The sequence below is a fragment of the Saimiri boliviensis genome, chromosome 7, assembly GCF_048565385.1.
Source record: "Saimiri boliviensis isolate mSaiBol1 chromosome 7, mSaiBol1.pri, whole genome shotgun sequence".
NCBI lineage: Eukaryota > Metazoa > Chordata > Mammalia > Primates > Cebidae > Saimiri > Saimiri boliviensis.
In genome coordinates, this window is record NC_133455.1 from 111296238 (window position 1) to 111312804 (window position 16567).

A 16567-nucleotide genomic window follows, 5' to 3' on the forward strand; every position below is an offset into this window, starting at 1 on the left:
TTACTGCAATTCACACCTCGTTTTTTTTTTTTTTTTTTTTTTTTTTTTTTTGAGACAAGAGTCTCACTCTGTTGCCCAGACTGGAGTGTAGTACATGTGTGATCTTGGCTCACTGCAGCCTCTGCCTCCTAGGCTCAAGTGATTCTCCTGCCTCAGCATCCCAATTAGCTGGGATTACAGGCGTGGACCACCATGACCAACTAATTTTTGTATTTTAGTAGAGACGGGGTTTTGCCATGTTGGCCAGGCTGGTCTTGAACTTCTGACCTCAAGTGATCTGCTCACCTCAGCCTCCCAAAGTGCTGAGATTACAGGTGTGAACCACCATGTCTGGCCACACCTCTTTATTCAATAATATTCCGAGCAAACAGCAACAAAATTAATAGAAATGTACATGTTATGGCATTTCTCTCCTGCATTAGCAATTTCTTTAGGCCTCAAAAAGCACTGCTGTATTTTATAAGTATTTCATAGAATTCTTTATAGATATCTACACCCAAATACGAAAGATTTATAAATGATCCAAAATGGTGTTTCCTTTTAGAGCTGTTCCTTAATAAACAGCTCAAATGTTCTCTGTTAAGATTATTAAAACCACCTACAAAGTGTTACTGGACCCTCTGAGCGGAATTTTGAAAAAATAAAGATCGCTGCCCATATTTGTGATCAATGTAAGGAATACTGGGCTGGTGTTAAGAAGATCCAGTTCTAGCCATGACTCAAGACACTAAGAAACCCCACCCATGCTCGCCATCAGTCAAATGGAAATATTTACTAGAGGATGTGAAAGTACCCACTCTAGCTTTAAGTTCCATGTTTGTGTTCAATAATTGTCTATAAAAGTTTCTACTTACCATTCTGACATGCATTTGCATCAATGTCAACAAACTTAGAAGTAAAGCAGCTCATAAATTCAGAGGAAACAATACCACACAAGAGAGAAATTGAAAAAGCAATTACTATTTTTGTTACAGATAAAATTAAAATGAAACCAAATAATTACAAAGAAAATATATTTAAGATGCATGGTCACTTTTACTGCCATTTTAACATTGTAGTATTTTTTTAAGAGTCTAAAACCCCAGAAAAAACGTTCTACAAATAGCACAAATTAATAAACACTTGCTAAATTGATAAGCAATACAAATTTTAAATTCATGGCCAAATAACTGTCCTAATATCATGCACCTCTACATATGTACTTCATAAAGTTATAATTTTAAGTTTTCAAACTATTAACCTTTGTTATAACATAAAATACTTAATTATGTTTTTCTGGTTTACACTGTTGATAAAGCTTACTTTGATAAAGATAATTTAAATATGAAGATATTTCCCTCTTATCCTCAGGTCTTCACTCAAATTACATACCTTCTTTCTCAGAGGCCATCCATCACCCAACCAACTCCTTAACCTCACCACTCTACCTTTCCTGTTCATTTTCTCCTTGGCTAGTTTAACGATTTTTTTTTTTGAGATGGAGTTTCGCTCTTATTGCCCAGGCTGGAGTGCAATGACACAATCTTGGCTCACCACAACCTCTGCCTCCTGGAAATTCAAGCAATTCTCCTACCTCAGCCTCTCAAGTAGGGATTACGGATTATAGGTATGTGCCACCATACCCGGGCACATAATATGTACATATATGTACATTTACTAAAAACACTGTTGTCTCTTATAGTACTCTGCCTCCAATTATTATTATTATTATTATTATTATTATTCTGACAGGGTCTCACTCTGTTGTCCAGGCTGGAGTGTAGCAGTGCAATCTTGGCTCACTGCAACCTCTGCCTCCTGGGGTCAAGCAATCCTCCCACCTCAGCCTTTTATGTAGCTGGGACTATAGGCACATGCCACCACACCTGGCCAATTTTTCTAATTTTAGTGGAGACATGGTTTTACCATGTTGCCCAGGCTGGTCTTGAACTTCTGGGTTCAAGCTATCTGTCCAGCTTGGCCTCCTAAAGCCCTAGGATAACAACATGAACCACTGTGTCTATCCTATTAGTAATTTTTTTTTTGAGACAGGGTCTTACTGTGTTGCCCAGGCTGAACTGCAGTGGTGTAATCATGGCTCACTGCAGCCTTGACCTCCCATGCCCAAGGTATCCTCCCACCTCAGCCTCCCAAGTAGCTGGGACTAGCCACCATGCCTGGCTAGTATAGTTTCATTTGTTTGTTTGTTTTAGAGACAGGCTAGTCCTCAACTCCTGGACTCAAGTGATCCTCCCACCCTGGCCTCTGAAAGTGCTAGAATTACAGGTGTCAGCTGCTGTGTCCAGACCCCAAATTTGCTATTAAAAAATTCAAACCCTTAGGAAGTGGAACATTTTTGGATTAAAAAAAAATTCAAACATATAGTAATCTTGAAAGAACATATAATAATCAGTAGGACATACATAATTATATTTATCAATTATTAGCATTCTGACATGTTTGCTTTATCTAGAACCATTTGAAAGCATACACATGAAGACACTTGACCCCTAAATATTTTAGCATGTGCTTCCTAATTAGAGGGACATTCTTCTATACAACCATAAGACCATTAGTTAATATATTTTAAATATAAAAAAATCACTATAACTAAAATAGCTTTTTGTAATAATCTATGGCTCAATATCCATTTTTAACCAATGCGAGTTTTGAACACAGAATTAAAAACTGTATTATTTCCTTACCTTAAAAGCATATTTGCGATTAATGTGATCTTCAGAGGTAAGCAAAGCTATCTGAAAACTAGGTAACAGTATGCTTCCCAGGATACCCTCTTCTTTCTCATCTAAGAGATAATTTAACATCTGATTAGAATTTTAAATGTTCTCATAATGCACAGTAAAATTTTTTAAGATCTATTTTTGCCAAATCAAAAGGTTCCTGTAAATAAATGAACTATACTCATATTGAGGCAGGTCTTTATTAGGTTTTCAGTGAAAACATCAAATAGCACAAGGATTTACACTTTGGTACGTATACCAAATTCTACAAAGCCCCTTTACATGTCATTCACTGAAAATATACTGGTATGTAAGTAAATGGCATTATTCAATCCTCATTTCTGATGGGATGTAAATGCCCAACCTTCTAACCCTAGACAAATACATGGCTTTGTTGGTTACATCATTCAGGCTTTGCTCGAAGGTCTCATCAATGAAGCCTTCCTTGACTACTGTATTTTAAAATGCTACTTATTAACGTTTTCTCTGTTCTCTTTTGGGAATGTTACCACACCCTACTCTCAACACCTCCAGCATGCTGTATGTTTTAGCTATTTATTTGCTTTTTATCTTTTTCTCCATATTAGAATGTAAGTTCTATAAAGACACTTACAATGGCAGTAGAAGCTCAAAAAAATTTGTTGAGTAAATGAAGACACATGTGAATACATGTTTACTTTTTATTTTTATAACATTCTTGGAGTATGGTGAATACAGATTTTAAACTATGCTATAAAAATTACATGCTTTATTTAAGCATTTAATTTTGAAGGTCTGCTTTTACTGGTCATTGTGATATACAATAGAGTGGTGTGGCAAAATTACAGGACAAGGCAAGCACATAAAATATACCTAGGAAAATGATAAACACAGCATAGATTCACATTATTAACTTGCTGCTTGGCGGCAGAGATGTTTATGAAAATTGAAATATGGACTATATTGTTATGGACCCATAAGACAAGTTAATAAAGCTGTGTCATCAGGCTAATAAACTCACCAATGAGAAACCATCAATGGGAAATAATTCTTTCTACTATGCTTGCTGTGTGTGATTTTTTTCCCTAATTATCAAAAACTTAACAAGGGATTTTATCTATTTTGCCCTCATCTCTAAACATTTAGAATGTTTCTGGCAAAACATCCAAAAGGGAAAAAGTTGTATTAAATGGAGGCTTTTTTTTGATAGCTTTTCTCATAATAATGGAACAAAATTTTGTTTTTACTATTCTGTGCTCATTCTGGTACAATTCACTAATACGTAAGAATGAACAAAAGTACAGATTTAGTCCAAAAGGTTAAAAAGAGTTGGAAAACAGTCATGAATTATGGAGAATATGACAATTTAAAAGAATAAGTCACATCCTAATTTTGAATTCAATTTTATGTTTATGTTTATATAAGGGGTATCATTAGAAACAGCTTATGAAGTCATCTTTATTAAAATATCATTTTAACCAAATAATACATCCTTCTATGTCCCATGATAAAAATCATCTTTCCTAAAGTTTCTTCAGAATAGACAGAGGCACTATAGCAAAGGCTGATTTCCCTAGATTACCTGAGGTTGTTTTCATGCCTAACACTAACTAGCTGTGAGATCCTAGGCATGTTATTAATGCTTCATATCTGTTTTTTCATCTATAAAATTGGGGATAATAGGACTTGCCTCAAAAGATTGTTATGAGGGTTAAATGAGTTAATACACATTAAAAAAACTCAGCACAGATTGATGCATTAAGTAAATACTGCTATTATTATATAAAATTAAAGACAGTGCATATAAAAAAATCTTCATCTTCTGTCAAATGACTATCCCGAGTTCTTCAGCTTCTTAAACTGCTCCTAATCACAACATTCTTCTGTTTAGTTCTATATCAAGTCCATCCTAAGCACGGCCCTAGTTTCTATCACCTAGAGTGCCTAATAGACTGACAAAGAATAAGTACTGAGTAGTGTCTGTAGAATGAAAGAACTCTCCATGGGGTCAGCAGAGGCCTTTCTGAGAATGCATGGCAGCCCATTTTGTCTCTGCCATTTTCTTCCTTCATTTTGCCACAGCTGACGGTTCCAAGAACAACACTCTCCAAAAAGCTTTCTACATATTAATCCCCATCACAGAGTTTGCTTCCGAGGGAACATGACCTGGGACAGGAGCCATAAGAATCTCAACATTTTACTGGATTCAAGTGACATTTTAGATTCTCCATTTCTAATTAGTTTAAGATATCTGGGAGTAAGACAAAAAATACATGCAGTTATAGTTGGGTAAATATCACAATTATCATTTATAACCTGGAATACTCCAACACTGTTAACTGGTCTTTTGGCTTCTAATGAAAATGCTAGAGTGATTTTCCTAACTTGCATTCCTGATTCTATTATTATTCTTGCATTCAAGATACAGTTCATTAGAATGGCAAACAAATGTCCTTTGTGCCTTAATCTACCTTTTCAATTTTTTTTTTTTTGAGACGCTGTTTCACTCTTATTACCCAGGCTGGAGTGCAACGGCACTATCTCGGCTCACTGCAACCTCCGCCTCCTAGGTTTAAGCAATTCTCCTGCCTCAGCCTTAGCACAGTATTCAGCAAATAGTAAATATGCAAAAAAATATACACAGGCTACTATGATCATCTCACTAAAATCTAATTATTTTAATTTAAAATCTAACATTTCTTATTCATAAAATAGCGAAAATGTATAATATCAAATGCTTCTTTCCAACAATCTGCAGAGTAGTCATCTGAAGCGAGTTAAATGATATTTCTCGTTCCTACAGTTTCTTCTTTTTTATATTCCTCCTGCATGGGAAACTACTAAAATTAATAAATACATTGCATGTAAAATGCAAGTGGTTAATAATAAGGAATCTCAAAATCAGCATGGCTTGCTTTTTTTTTTCCCCCCAGCTTCTATTATAGGTTCAGGAGTACACATGTGGATTTGTTAGAGAGGTAACTTGCGTGATGCTGAGGTTTGGAGTACGGATCAATCAGTCTGCAGGATAGTACAGTACCCAATCGGTACTATGTTTAGCCCTCCCCAGTGTCTACTGTTCTGAACTTTATATACACTAGCATGGTTTCTGACTCACTTTTACATTTTTCAAATGTGATTAAAAGTTTTCCTATTATAGGCCAGGCACGGTGGCTCACGCCTGTAATCCCAGCACTTTGGGAGGTTGAGGTGGGCAGATCACGAGGTCAGGAGATCAAGACCATCCTGGCCAACATGGTGAAACCCCATCTCTACTAAATTACAAAAAAAAAAAAAAAAATTAGCTGGTCATGGTGGCGCATGCCTACAGTTCCAGGTACTCAGGAGGCTGAGGCAGGGAAATTGCTAGAACCCAGGTGACGGAGGCTGCAGTGAGCCGAGATTGCATAACTGCACTCCAGCTTGGCAACAGAGCAAGACTTCACCTCAAAAAAAAAAAAAAAAAAAAAAAGTTTTCCTATTATAATAAAAGCGATGAGCCTCACCTCCCTGGGCAACAAAAATAGCAAATTAAAAGGAATTCAGTGTTTTCTGGCCAAAAAGTAACATCAACAAATTCTTGGCTGGGTGTGGTGGCTCACATCTGTAATCCCAGCACTTTGGGAGGCTGAGATGGGTAGATCATTTAAGGTCAGGAGTCTGAGACCAGCCTGGAAAACATGGAGAAATCCAGCCTCTAAAAAAAAAAAAAATTAGCCAGGCGTGGTGGTGTGTGCCTGTAATCCCAGCCACCTGGGGGACTGAGGCTTGAGAATCACTTGAACCCAGGAGGCGGAGGTGTGAGCCGAGATGAGCCTGGGCGACAGAGGGAGACTCCATCTCAAAAATTACCCACCCCACAAAAATCCAACAAATTCTTATATTAGACGTAATAAACATTTTCTTGTTATAAGTAGTCTATAAATATACTGAAAAAGAGAGGAAAAGAGAAATTATAAGCTTAAGGATAATGCCTGAAATACAACTTCTAACTTTCTGAAAGAGTCAGAAAACCCCTAAGGAAAATTGTAGAGTAAGCTTAGCATTTAACTAAAGATAATACCACAATTGCAGCCTGAGGAACATCTCTATGACAAAATGCAACTTTATAGGGTTGGTTAATTCTGAATCAGCAGTAATTCTCTAGCACAGTTTGCAGATGAAAATGATTCTAGTAATTCCAAATTTTGAAGGTTAATATGCATTATAATGCTTCAATACACAATTATAAATTTGCTACAGGTCTTTTGAGTAGTCAAAAAATATAAAAACTGCTAATCACTTCTAAAACTCTGTTATATCTTCTAACTTATACTTCTCAAGATAAGTCATAAATTATTAATCATGGGTTGACGATCTAATTCTTTGTGGCAGTTTACAACCAAAGTTTAAAGTAGGGAAGAAGGAGAGACAATCCAGGTTTACTATAGCTGAGGCAGATTTCTCTGGACAGCAGCACTTAGGTATGGCTTTCATTGGCAGGTAACAACTTTGTAGTATCTCAGAGACTGTGGCATATGAACAGAAACATCTCTGGATTTTTATTTAAAACTGAATTAATAATTTACTAACCAGAGAAAAGCTATCTGTGTTTGGTTGAAAAAAAAAGTCCAGAATGAAAATATTTCTTTGTAATGTACTTTTTTCATTTGCTAGTACATCATAGTAGTCCCTTACGTTCTAATATCATTTGCTGTGGAGCAGAATTGGGTGCTTGACGAAACCATAAGCTAGATCTGACAAAACTGACATGTGAAAATTTTAATTTGATTTCATATTTGTAATCAAGAACCTCATCAAACTAAAGCTTGTATCTATAATGCATCAAACTCAAGAGTAGCACTATAGAGCAAAGATTAGGGAAGCTGGACTAAAACTCAGACTGAAGATGGTCTGAAGCACAATATTTATTCTATCATAACCCCAAGACTCAGAATGATATGTCAAAGAAGAAAAAATCTGTTTGATACTATTTGTTGATAATAAAATAGCACACAGAATTATAATACTTCTTTTAAAAAAAGTATCTGATACTTAATATACATACATATAATAGGTAACTTACTTATCAATTACAACATAATACACCAAGATAGTCTGGGGTAAACTTACCTCTATAATAAAAGAGGCAAAGGTCAGAAAGCACAAACCAACGTTTCTTCCACAATTTCATGCCAGTACTGTCCTGCATTAAATCAGCATTTTTAAAGATTATTTCTGAAACAATAAACACTCAGTTCTTGTGCATTTATTTATTTATTTATTTTTTTGAGACAAAGTTTTGCTCTTGTTGCTCAGGCTGGAGTGCAATGACACGATCTCAGCTTGCTGAAACCTCTGCCTCCTGGGTTCAAGCGATTCTCCTGCCTCAGCCTCCAAGTAGCTGGGATTACATGCACCTGCCACTAGGCCTGGTTAATTTTTTTGTATTTTTAGTAGAGACAGGGTTTCATCAGACGGGGTTTCACCATGTTGGCCAGGCTGGTCTTGAACTCCTGATCTCAGGTGATCCACCCTTCTTGGCCTCCCGAAGTGCTGGGATTATAGGAGTGAGCCACTATGCCTGGCATTGTGGACTTTTTTTTTTTTTTTTTTTTTTGAGACAGAGTCTTGCTTTGTTGCCAGGCTGAAGTGCAGTGGTGCAATCTCGGCTCACTGCAACCTCTGCCTCCTGGGTTCAAGCAATTCTCCTGCCTCAGCCTCCCACATAGCTGGGACTACAGGTGCGCACCACCACGCCCAGCTAATCTTTGTATTTTTTTAGTAGAGACGGGCTTTCATCATGTTAGTCAGGATGGTTTTTTTTTTTTTTTTCTTTTTTTGAGATGGAGTTTCGCTCTTGTTACCCAGGCTGGAGTGCAATGGCGCGATCTCGGCTCACCGCAACCTCCGCCTCCTGGGTTCAGGCAATTCTCCTGCCTCAGCCGCCTGAGTAGCTGGTATTACAGGCATGCACCACCATGTCCAGCTAATTTTTTGTATTTTTAGTAGAGACGGGGTTTCACCATGTTGACCATGATGGTCTCGATCTCTTGACCTCGTGGATCCACCCGCCTCGGCCTCCCAAAGTGCTGGGATTACAGGCTTGAGCCACTGCGCCCGGCGTCAGGATGGTTTTGATATCTTGATCTTGTGATCCTCCTGCCTCGGCCTCCCAAAGTGCTGGGATTATAGATGTGAGCTACCACGCCTGGCCGACCTTGTGCATTTTTTAAAAGTAAACTTTTAAAACAAGGAATGTTTGATACATGTGTAACATAACCTAACTAAAAGGCCAATTAAAAATTTGGAAGTAGTTTTCTAGGGCCTTAAGATATTCTCAACTAGACTGGTCTCTGAAAAGTAATACCATCATGTAAAAGGAATATATTAAGGCAACTTAATTTGATTTCATATTTGTAAGCAATCTGAAATTCACTCTTCTCAACACAAATGTCTGCTAGGATGAGACTACTGTAACCATGCAGGAGTGCATGCATTCTGATAAACCAGATTTAATAAATATGTTAATCTTCAACAAGAAGAAAAATATGTGAATTGAAATTATTCCAAAGGTAATGTGATTTTAAATGACTGTGAATAAAGAAACCTTAATATACAAATATATTTCATAAACTTTTTTCCTCTTAGTCTACAGCTTGGGATTTGCTCATCATGCAGAAAAGAGAGCTTATTTGGCAGCTATTTCTAAGTAATTTAGTTCATTAAAATACCAGGCTCAAAACAAAATTAGAATTTAATAAAAATTACTTTCCCATATGCAATGTAGCAAAATTGCATGTAAAAATTAAATAGATATCAAAAAAAAAAAAAAAAAAAAGAGGCCAGTTTGGATGTGCATTGATTATTTCTAAATTTATTTCTAGCTGTGAGAATCATCTAACAATGACTTTAGAACTAAAGAAATTAACATGGGTAAAATCTTTCAAAGTAAAAGATTTGACCTTAAAATTGACAGTTTTCCCAAAATAAAAAAAAAGGGAAAAAAATTAAACGGTATATGATACCCTCTTCAAGTTTTTTTCTTTAGAAAGTCTCACACTGTCACCCAGGATGGAGTATAGAATCTTGGCTCACTGCAACCTCCGCTTCCCGGGTTCAAGTGATTCTCATGCCTCAGCCTCCCGAGAAGCTAGGATTACAGACGTGTGCCACTACTGCCCAGCTAATTTTTGTATTTTTAGTAGAGACAGGATTTCTCCATGTTGGCAAGGCTGGTCTCGAACTCCTGACCTAAAAGTAGACAGGAGGTCTCATTATGTTGCCCAGGCTGTTCTTGAACTCCTGGGCTCATGTGATTCTCCAGCCTTGGCCTCCCAAAGTGCTGGGATTACAGGCATGAGCTACTGTGCCTGGCCCAAAACAAACACTTATTAGAGAAGCTACTTGGTAATACTTTTGCAATTCTAAATTAACCAAGGGATCAAGAAATAAGAACAAGAGCTATTTTATTATTTAAAATAAATAATAAGTGCCACAGGCTATTAGGTTCAATTTTGCACTGAAATATTTGAACATAAGTTGGACTTACTAGAAGGACTAGTTGGAAAATATGGAACAAATTTTCTATTAGAAACTGGGCTGGGTGCAGTGACTCATGCCTGTAATCCCAGCACTTGGGATGCTAAGGTGGGTGGATCATTTGAAGGAAAGGAATTCAAAGCCAGTTTGGCCAACATGGTGAAAACCTGTCTCTACGAAAAATACAAAAATTAGCCGGGCAGCAGTGGCACATGCCTGGAATCCAAGCTACGTGGGAGACTGAGGCAGGAGAATTGCTTGAGCCTGGGAGGCAGAGGTTGTGGTGAGCCGGGACCATGCTGCTGTACTCTAGGCTGGGGGGGCGGAGGTGGGGGGGCAACAGGGTAAGACTGTCTCCAAAAAAAAAAAAAAAAAAAAAAGAAACTAAATGTGCAAAAATCTTTTGGCTTAGATAAGTTTAAATATCAAATAGTTAAAATATAGTCAATGATCAGGTGTTGGGAAAAAATAAAAAATATGTATGTATATACATAGATAATGATCTTTAAATAAAAATTATGAGTCTTAATAAATAAAAATCATTAGGTCACCTGAAAGCAATTAGCAATATTTAACAGAATAAACTGGCACCAATGAACTAATATTTAACTTTCTTTGTATAATCTGTAAGCATATAGAATCAGAGAACGAAAAAGGCCTTTGAAGACTGAGGATGTCACCTCAGTTATCTGCCAGCCACTTATCTGAAACCCAGCTGCAAACTAGAAAGTAAACAACAGCCTCTATGTAATCAAAATGATGCCAAAATCCAAGAAGGTAATGTACCTACATCTTTACTAATTCCAAAACTAAAAAGGTTCCAAAAAAGCTTAGATAGTAAGTTCCCCAGTTAATGCAACAATATAAACTCCAACTTACCAGGATGCCTGACAGTAAACTCTGTATGAGAAAATTAAAAAGAAAAAAATAAAATAAAGAAAGAAAATATAACCAAAAACTTAAGAGGAAGAAAGACTAGTCTCATATTATAGAATAAAAAAACGGAAAAAAAAAAAAAAAAAAAAAAAAAAACCAGAAAAATCTGAAATTATCAAATTTCTATATAAAGGAGGAGAAATATATAACTATTTCTCTAATGATTTTTATATCAACAGAAAAATGAACAGTACCCTTGTATTAATATTTAGTTGTTTATTTCAATTTTGACATTTAAAAAATATTTCTACCTGGATACTTTTACCATGCTATTTCTAACATTTTCATATAGCATATATTTAATTTTAAATCTAGAAACACCCATAACGAACACACAAACAATCTCTGTTCTAAGTAATGTCCACCGCTTTTTCTGTCTTCACTGTTCCCTTGATATTCTTCATGGGTAACAAGCAGTCAAAGAACCTAGGTGGCTTCTCCGTAGTTCCTTCTTAATTTTATGATTTTATAGAATTGTCTTCGGTACATTCAGTTAAAAAGGTTCCTTCTAATTCTGTCTTTTGTTTCTTATCAAATAGAAAAAAAACATACCTGTTTATAAAGCCAACCTCGTCTGACCACTGGTGCATTAGGGTTCCTTTTAATTGAATTTGACCTCTTTCCAAAATTATGAACTTTTTTTGAAGCTCGTGAAGTCTAAATAGAAAAAGAGTATGATAAAAAATGTGGTATTAATGCCTAGATATTTGAGCTTATTTTCCTCTTCAAATTTAATCTCTTTTCAGATTTTCCTACGACTTGCAGGACTCAAATCTTTTCAGATAAATTACTGAAATTTTACTTTTGCTGTGTTAGTTTTTTGAAATATAAGGATTCTGCACCAAAAATTTCCCCCCAGGATACCACAAGTTTTGCAATCTTTCCTTTAAAATCTGGATCGGATATACAATTTTTAGAAAGACACGAGTATGTGGCAGTATATTGTTCTACCTGCTATATAAAATGAATAGATATTGAGTAAAAACTGTTAACAAATCTTTAAGAATAAACCAAATGATATAACTTTTCCCTTTATATCTGCATTTAATAGTGCAGGTTCAATTAAAGAAAGTTAACAGCACTCAGTCTGAGGAGAAATATACAGATATTAAATATAAACAAATATATCACATCAAGTCAAAATAAAACTGGAAGGATCTGCTTAATGTGAAATAGTGTTTTGTTTTTTGTTTTTTTTTGACAACTCTGAACTTAAATGATACCAGACACATGGAGTTTATTGGATTCTTCAAAGTACGCATAAGGATATATAATCTTTAAAAATACTGCTATGGTTACCATGAAGATTTATTTTGGTAGGAATCGTAGTGGTAACTAACAAATATGAAAACAATGAAGCTATAAAGTAACATATAATTATCTCTTCCTTTCCTAATTGTAGAGAAATCTAGCATACTTCATTAGAATTTTGTTTTTTGTGAAGCTTTTATTAGTATATAAGAGAATTTTAAGGCCCAATATCAACAAAATTCTTCTTAAAGCATATTTTCTTGATAGATTTTAATTTACTTTCAAACAGATAATGCTTAAAAACATTATAAACCTCAAAGACACAAAAAAATACACAAGGATCAATCTACTTCTCACTCTTGGGCTCTCGCACCCAGCTAACTGCACTCGCAACTCTATGGGGCAACCAGTATCATTGTGTGTATGCGTGTGTCTATCTTTCTAAAATATTTGTTCTCATGGTTTTGAATATTTTTCTGAAATGACAGCGTATTTTAATATCTACTCTTTTGTTTCATTATTTCTTGGAGCTCACTATATAAACAGAATGCCTATTTACCCATACTCTTGTCAATATGCTGTGTTATGAAACTTTCTGACCTTTGGAAATCTGCAGGTGAAAATGGTGTTTTTTTCCGGTTTTAAATAATATTTTTCATATTATGGATAAGGCTGAGCATCTTTTTTCATCTGTTTAAGAGTAAATTCCATTTTCTTTACTGAGAACTGATTTTATATAATTTATCCATTTCCAAACTGGCTTATAAACCCTTTTCTTATTGATTGAAAGCACTTCTTTAATTATAAGGAAATTATTCTTTAATTGCTATATAAATTGCAGATACTCTGCATGGATAATAATCACATGTGATTGAATTTCTCATTATTTTATATTGTTACTTCTGGGTTTTATGTCATATTTAGAAAGCCCATCTGCATTCTGAGCTCTTTTTTTTTCCCTTAAATCTTCCATTTTTTTTCCCCTAGTGCTTTTATAGTTTTTTTTTTTTTTTTTTTTTTTTTTTTTTTTTTTTTAACATTTCAACAACTGATCCGTCTAGAAAATTTTTGGTGTAAAGTATGAGAAATGGATTCAACTTTCTTTCAAGACAATGCCCTAGTGGCCCTCAATCCATTCATCGATTTCTCCAGATTTTAATTAAAATATACTCATAAAGCATTATGCTCAGCCTGTTGGATTTATATTAACTTAATCAAAAATTATTTATATTATTTGAAAATTTATATTCATTTATAATCTCCTAACAAAATTTTGTTTCAAAAACCTTAACAGGCATTTAAAATACTATTATTATAATTATCTATTTCCTTATAATAAACATAATTTACCATTACAGTGGTTTTGCTGAAAAATGTTTCCTCAATCTAGGCATTCTTATATCCAGAAAATTTGATTTCTAGGCTATTACATTACTCTTCACCTTTAAAACTTAAGTGTGTCTACTCTCTCTCAAAAATATCATTGTATTTCTAACATTATTCCAAATTCAAAAATGTAAGTCATTGAATTATAATCTTATTACTTTATATTTTCAGCCTATTGCTATATCTCATGTAATAATAAAAATGTAATGATTATTCTATAATTCTAAGTCCATTATGAGTAACGGTATAGATACTATTTACTCCTTATCAATAATTAATAAAAAGTAAAATAACTTACTCTGCCTACAGGGCTCATTGGATGCACTGCATAATCTGAAGTCACATTATAGTTAGAAGCTTCATTTATCATACTTATAGGTCGTTCCTTCTTTTCTTCAGATGTCATGGTTGCAACAGTCCTGAAAATATATGTCAAAACACTAGAACTTGCTGGGTATGTAACCCGCTTTATAATAACACTTCCCTAGAGTTAACAATTCGAGTGTCCTACTTTTCCAAAGTAGTTTGATCCTAGTTACTCTAGAGTCAGGCCTTAATACTTACAACAACTTTAAATACAGCTAACACTTTTACGAAGCCAAAAATGTTTATTATTACCATGTTTATTTATTTTTATTTTTAAACACAAAAGTCTCATTCTGTCGCTCAGGCTGGAGTACAGTGGTATGATTTTGGCTCACTGCAGAATCTGCCTTGCAGGTTCAACTGATTCTCCTGCCTCAGACTCCTCAGTAGCTGGGACTACAGGCACATGCCATCATACCCAGCTAATATTTGTATTTTTTAAGTACAGTCAAGGTTTCACCATGTTGGCTAGGCTGGTCTCGAATGCCTGATCTCAAGTGATTTGCTCACCTAGGCCTCCCAACGTGCTGGGATTACAGGCATAAGCCACCACAGCCAGCCTATCATGTTTATTTTTAACAGACATTACTGCAGATATTCTACTTCGTCATCCCACTAAAAATTAAAAATGAATTATAAGATTATTCTGATACTACAAACAATAACAATTTCAGTAACTTACTGTGTGAATAGCTTTATAGTATGATACATTCGTACACATATCTCATTTGATACTTATAAAACTCTTGTAAAATAGTCATTACCAACTATCTGATTTAAGGATGAGAAAACTGAGCTCAAATTAGTTTAATAATCTAACCAAGTTTACATAGTTTCTCTATGCCTGCATCCTGGGCTCTAGAGCTTACTGAGTTTGAAGTACTATCAAAACAGCTTCTGAAATTACATTCCTCATGAAAAAATACTTAAGTCAGATTTCTGTATGACACATTATGTTATACTTGACTACAAATGTCCAGATAAGAAAGCTGTTAAATTCTATTGAATGAAATATAAATAACAGCAATTTCAATTTCAATGCTAACCCAATTTTAAACACAGGCATTCCATGAACTCTTTACTTACTGTTCATTCACTACAAAAATACAGTTGTCCTGTGATGGTTGTCCCGTGACTGGATGCTTGCAGGTCACTTTCCTTTCATTATGGCTGACAAAAGAATGGAAAAAAAAAAAGAACATGTAGGTATTTAAATGACCGTTTTGTTACTGTAACATTAAAGTTAGTCTACAAAAGAAACAAAATTCAAACTCCCAGCCCAGCTCCTTTTTTTTTGAGACGAAACTTTGCTCTTGTCGCCCAGGCTGGAGTGCAATGGTGTGATCTCACTGCAACCTCCATCTCCTGGGTTCAAGCAATTCTCCTGCCTCAGCTTCCTGAGTAGCTGGGATTATAGGTACCTACCACCACACCCAGATAATTTCCTGTATTAACAAGGTTTTACCATATTGGTCAGGCTGGTCTTGAATTCCTGACCTCAGGTGATCCACCCACCTCAGCCTCCCAAAGTGCTAGGATTACAGAGGTGAGCGACTGCGACAGTCGTCAGACTTTTGAGATTCCTAAATATATCTGTCCTACTACTATCTACTGGGAGTGTATATTTGTGTAAATGTTGCTTCCATTTTTATAAAAAAAGTTAAATGCATTCCTTCTCAGTGTGCCTCAGCCTCCCAGGTAGCTGGGATTACAGGCATGTACTACCACACCTCACTAATTTTGTAGTTTTAGTAGAGACAGGGTTTCACCATGTTGGTCAGGCTGGTCTTGAACTCCTGACCTCAGGTGATCCACCCACCTTGGCCTCCCAAAGTGCTGAGATTACAGGTATGAGCCACTGCACTTGGCCAAATTCAGGTCTTGATATAAAGCATACCTATGGTCACAGAACAAACTAATACCCACCTTGTCTCTGTAGTCACTGTGGCCTAGTAGGAAGTCCAAACCTTTCTAAATACAATGCTAGTGTTTACCTACCCCTACTTCCAGACTTTCCTCAAGGATGTTTTAATGAGTAGGTCTAGACAAGTGGTTCTCAATTGGGTGATTCTGCCTTCCAGGAGAACATCTGGCAATCCCTGGTAACATTTTGAATGTCACAATTGGGGAGATGTTACTGGTATCTAGTGGGCAGAGGCCAGGGTGCTGTTAATTTTATAATGCAGAGCAGAGCCCTCCATGTAAAATAAACCTCCAGAAACGTCAACAGTACTGAGGGTGGGAAGCCCTGCACTAGGTATGGTAATCCTTAAACTATGATAACCCTTAAAATAACTGAGTCTACTGAATAAGGAAAGCAATTATTTACTAACATTACTAATACATGTTCCTGTATTTCTCTAAACACAACAGAGGTTGAAGAAAACAATGGCAGTTGAGAGCACAGG

At 35.6% G+C, this 16567-nt stretch overlaps 1 protein-coding gene across 46 annotated transcripts in view; it reads right to left on the reverse strand.

The window, feature by feature from the left end:
• Positions 1-16567, reverse strand: part of PLEKHA5 (pleckstrin homology domain containing A5) — a 246104-nt gene that overhangs the window by 104578 nt on the left and 124959 nt on the right. For 45 of the 46 annotated variants that reach the window (XR_005577183.2, XR_005577185.2, XR_012518578.1 and 42 more), the window contains 5 exons: positions 15246-15329; positions 14092-14212; positions 11709-11813; positions 7812-7884; positions 2685-2785 (listed from right to left, as the gene is read on the reverse strand). Coding sequence is in view for 40 of the 46 variants with exons in the window: in XM_074403205.1 (XP_074259306.1) it covers positions 2685-2785; positions 7812-7884; positions 11709-11813; positions 14092-14212; positions 15246-15329 (484 nt within the window). In the remaining 6 variants the exon portion in view is untranslated. The other variant, XM_074403229.1, reaches the window with a different exon arrangement.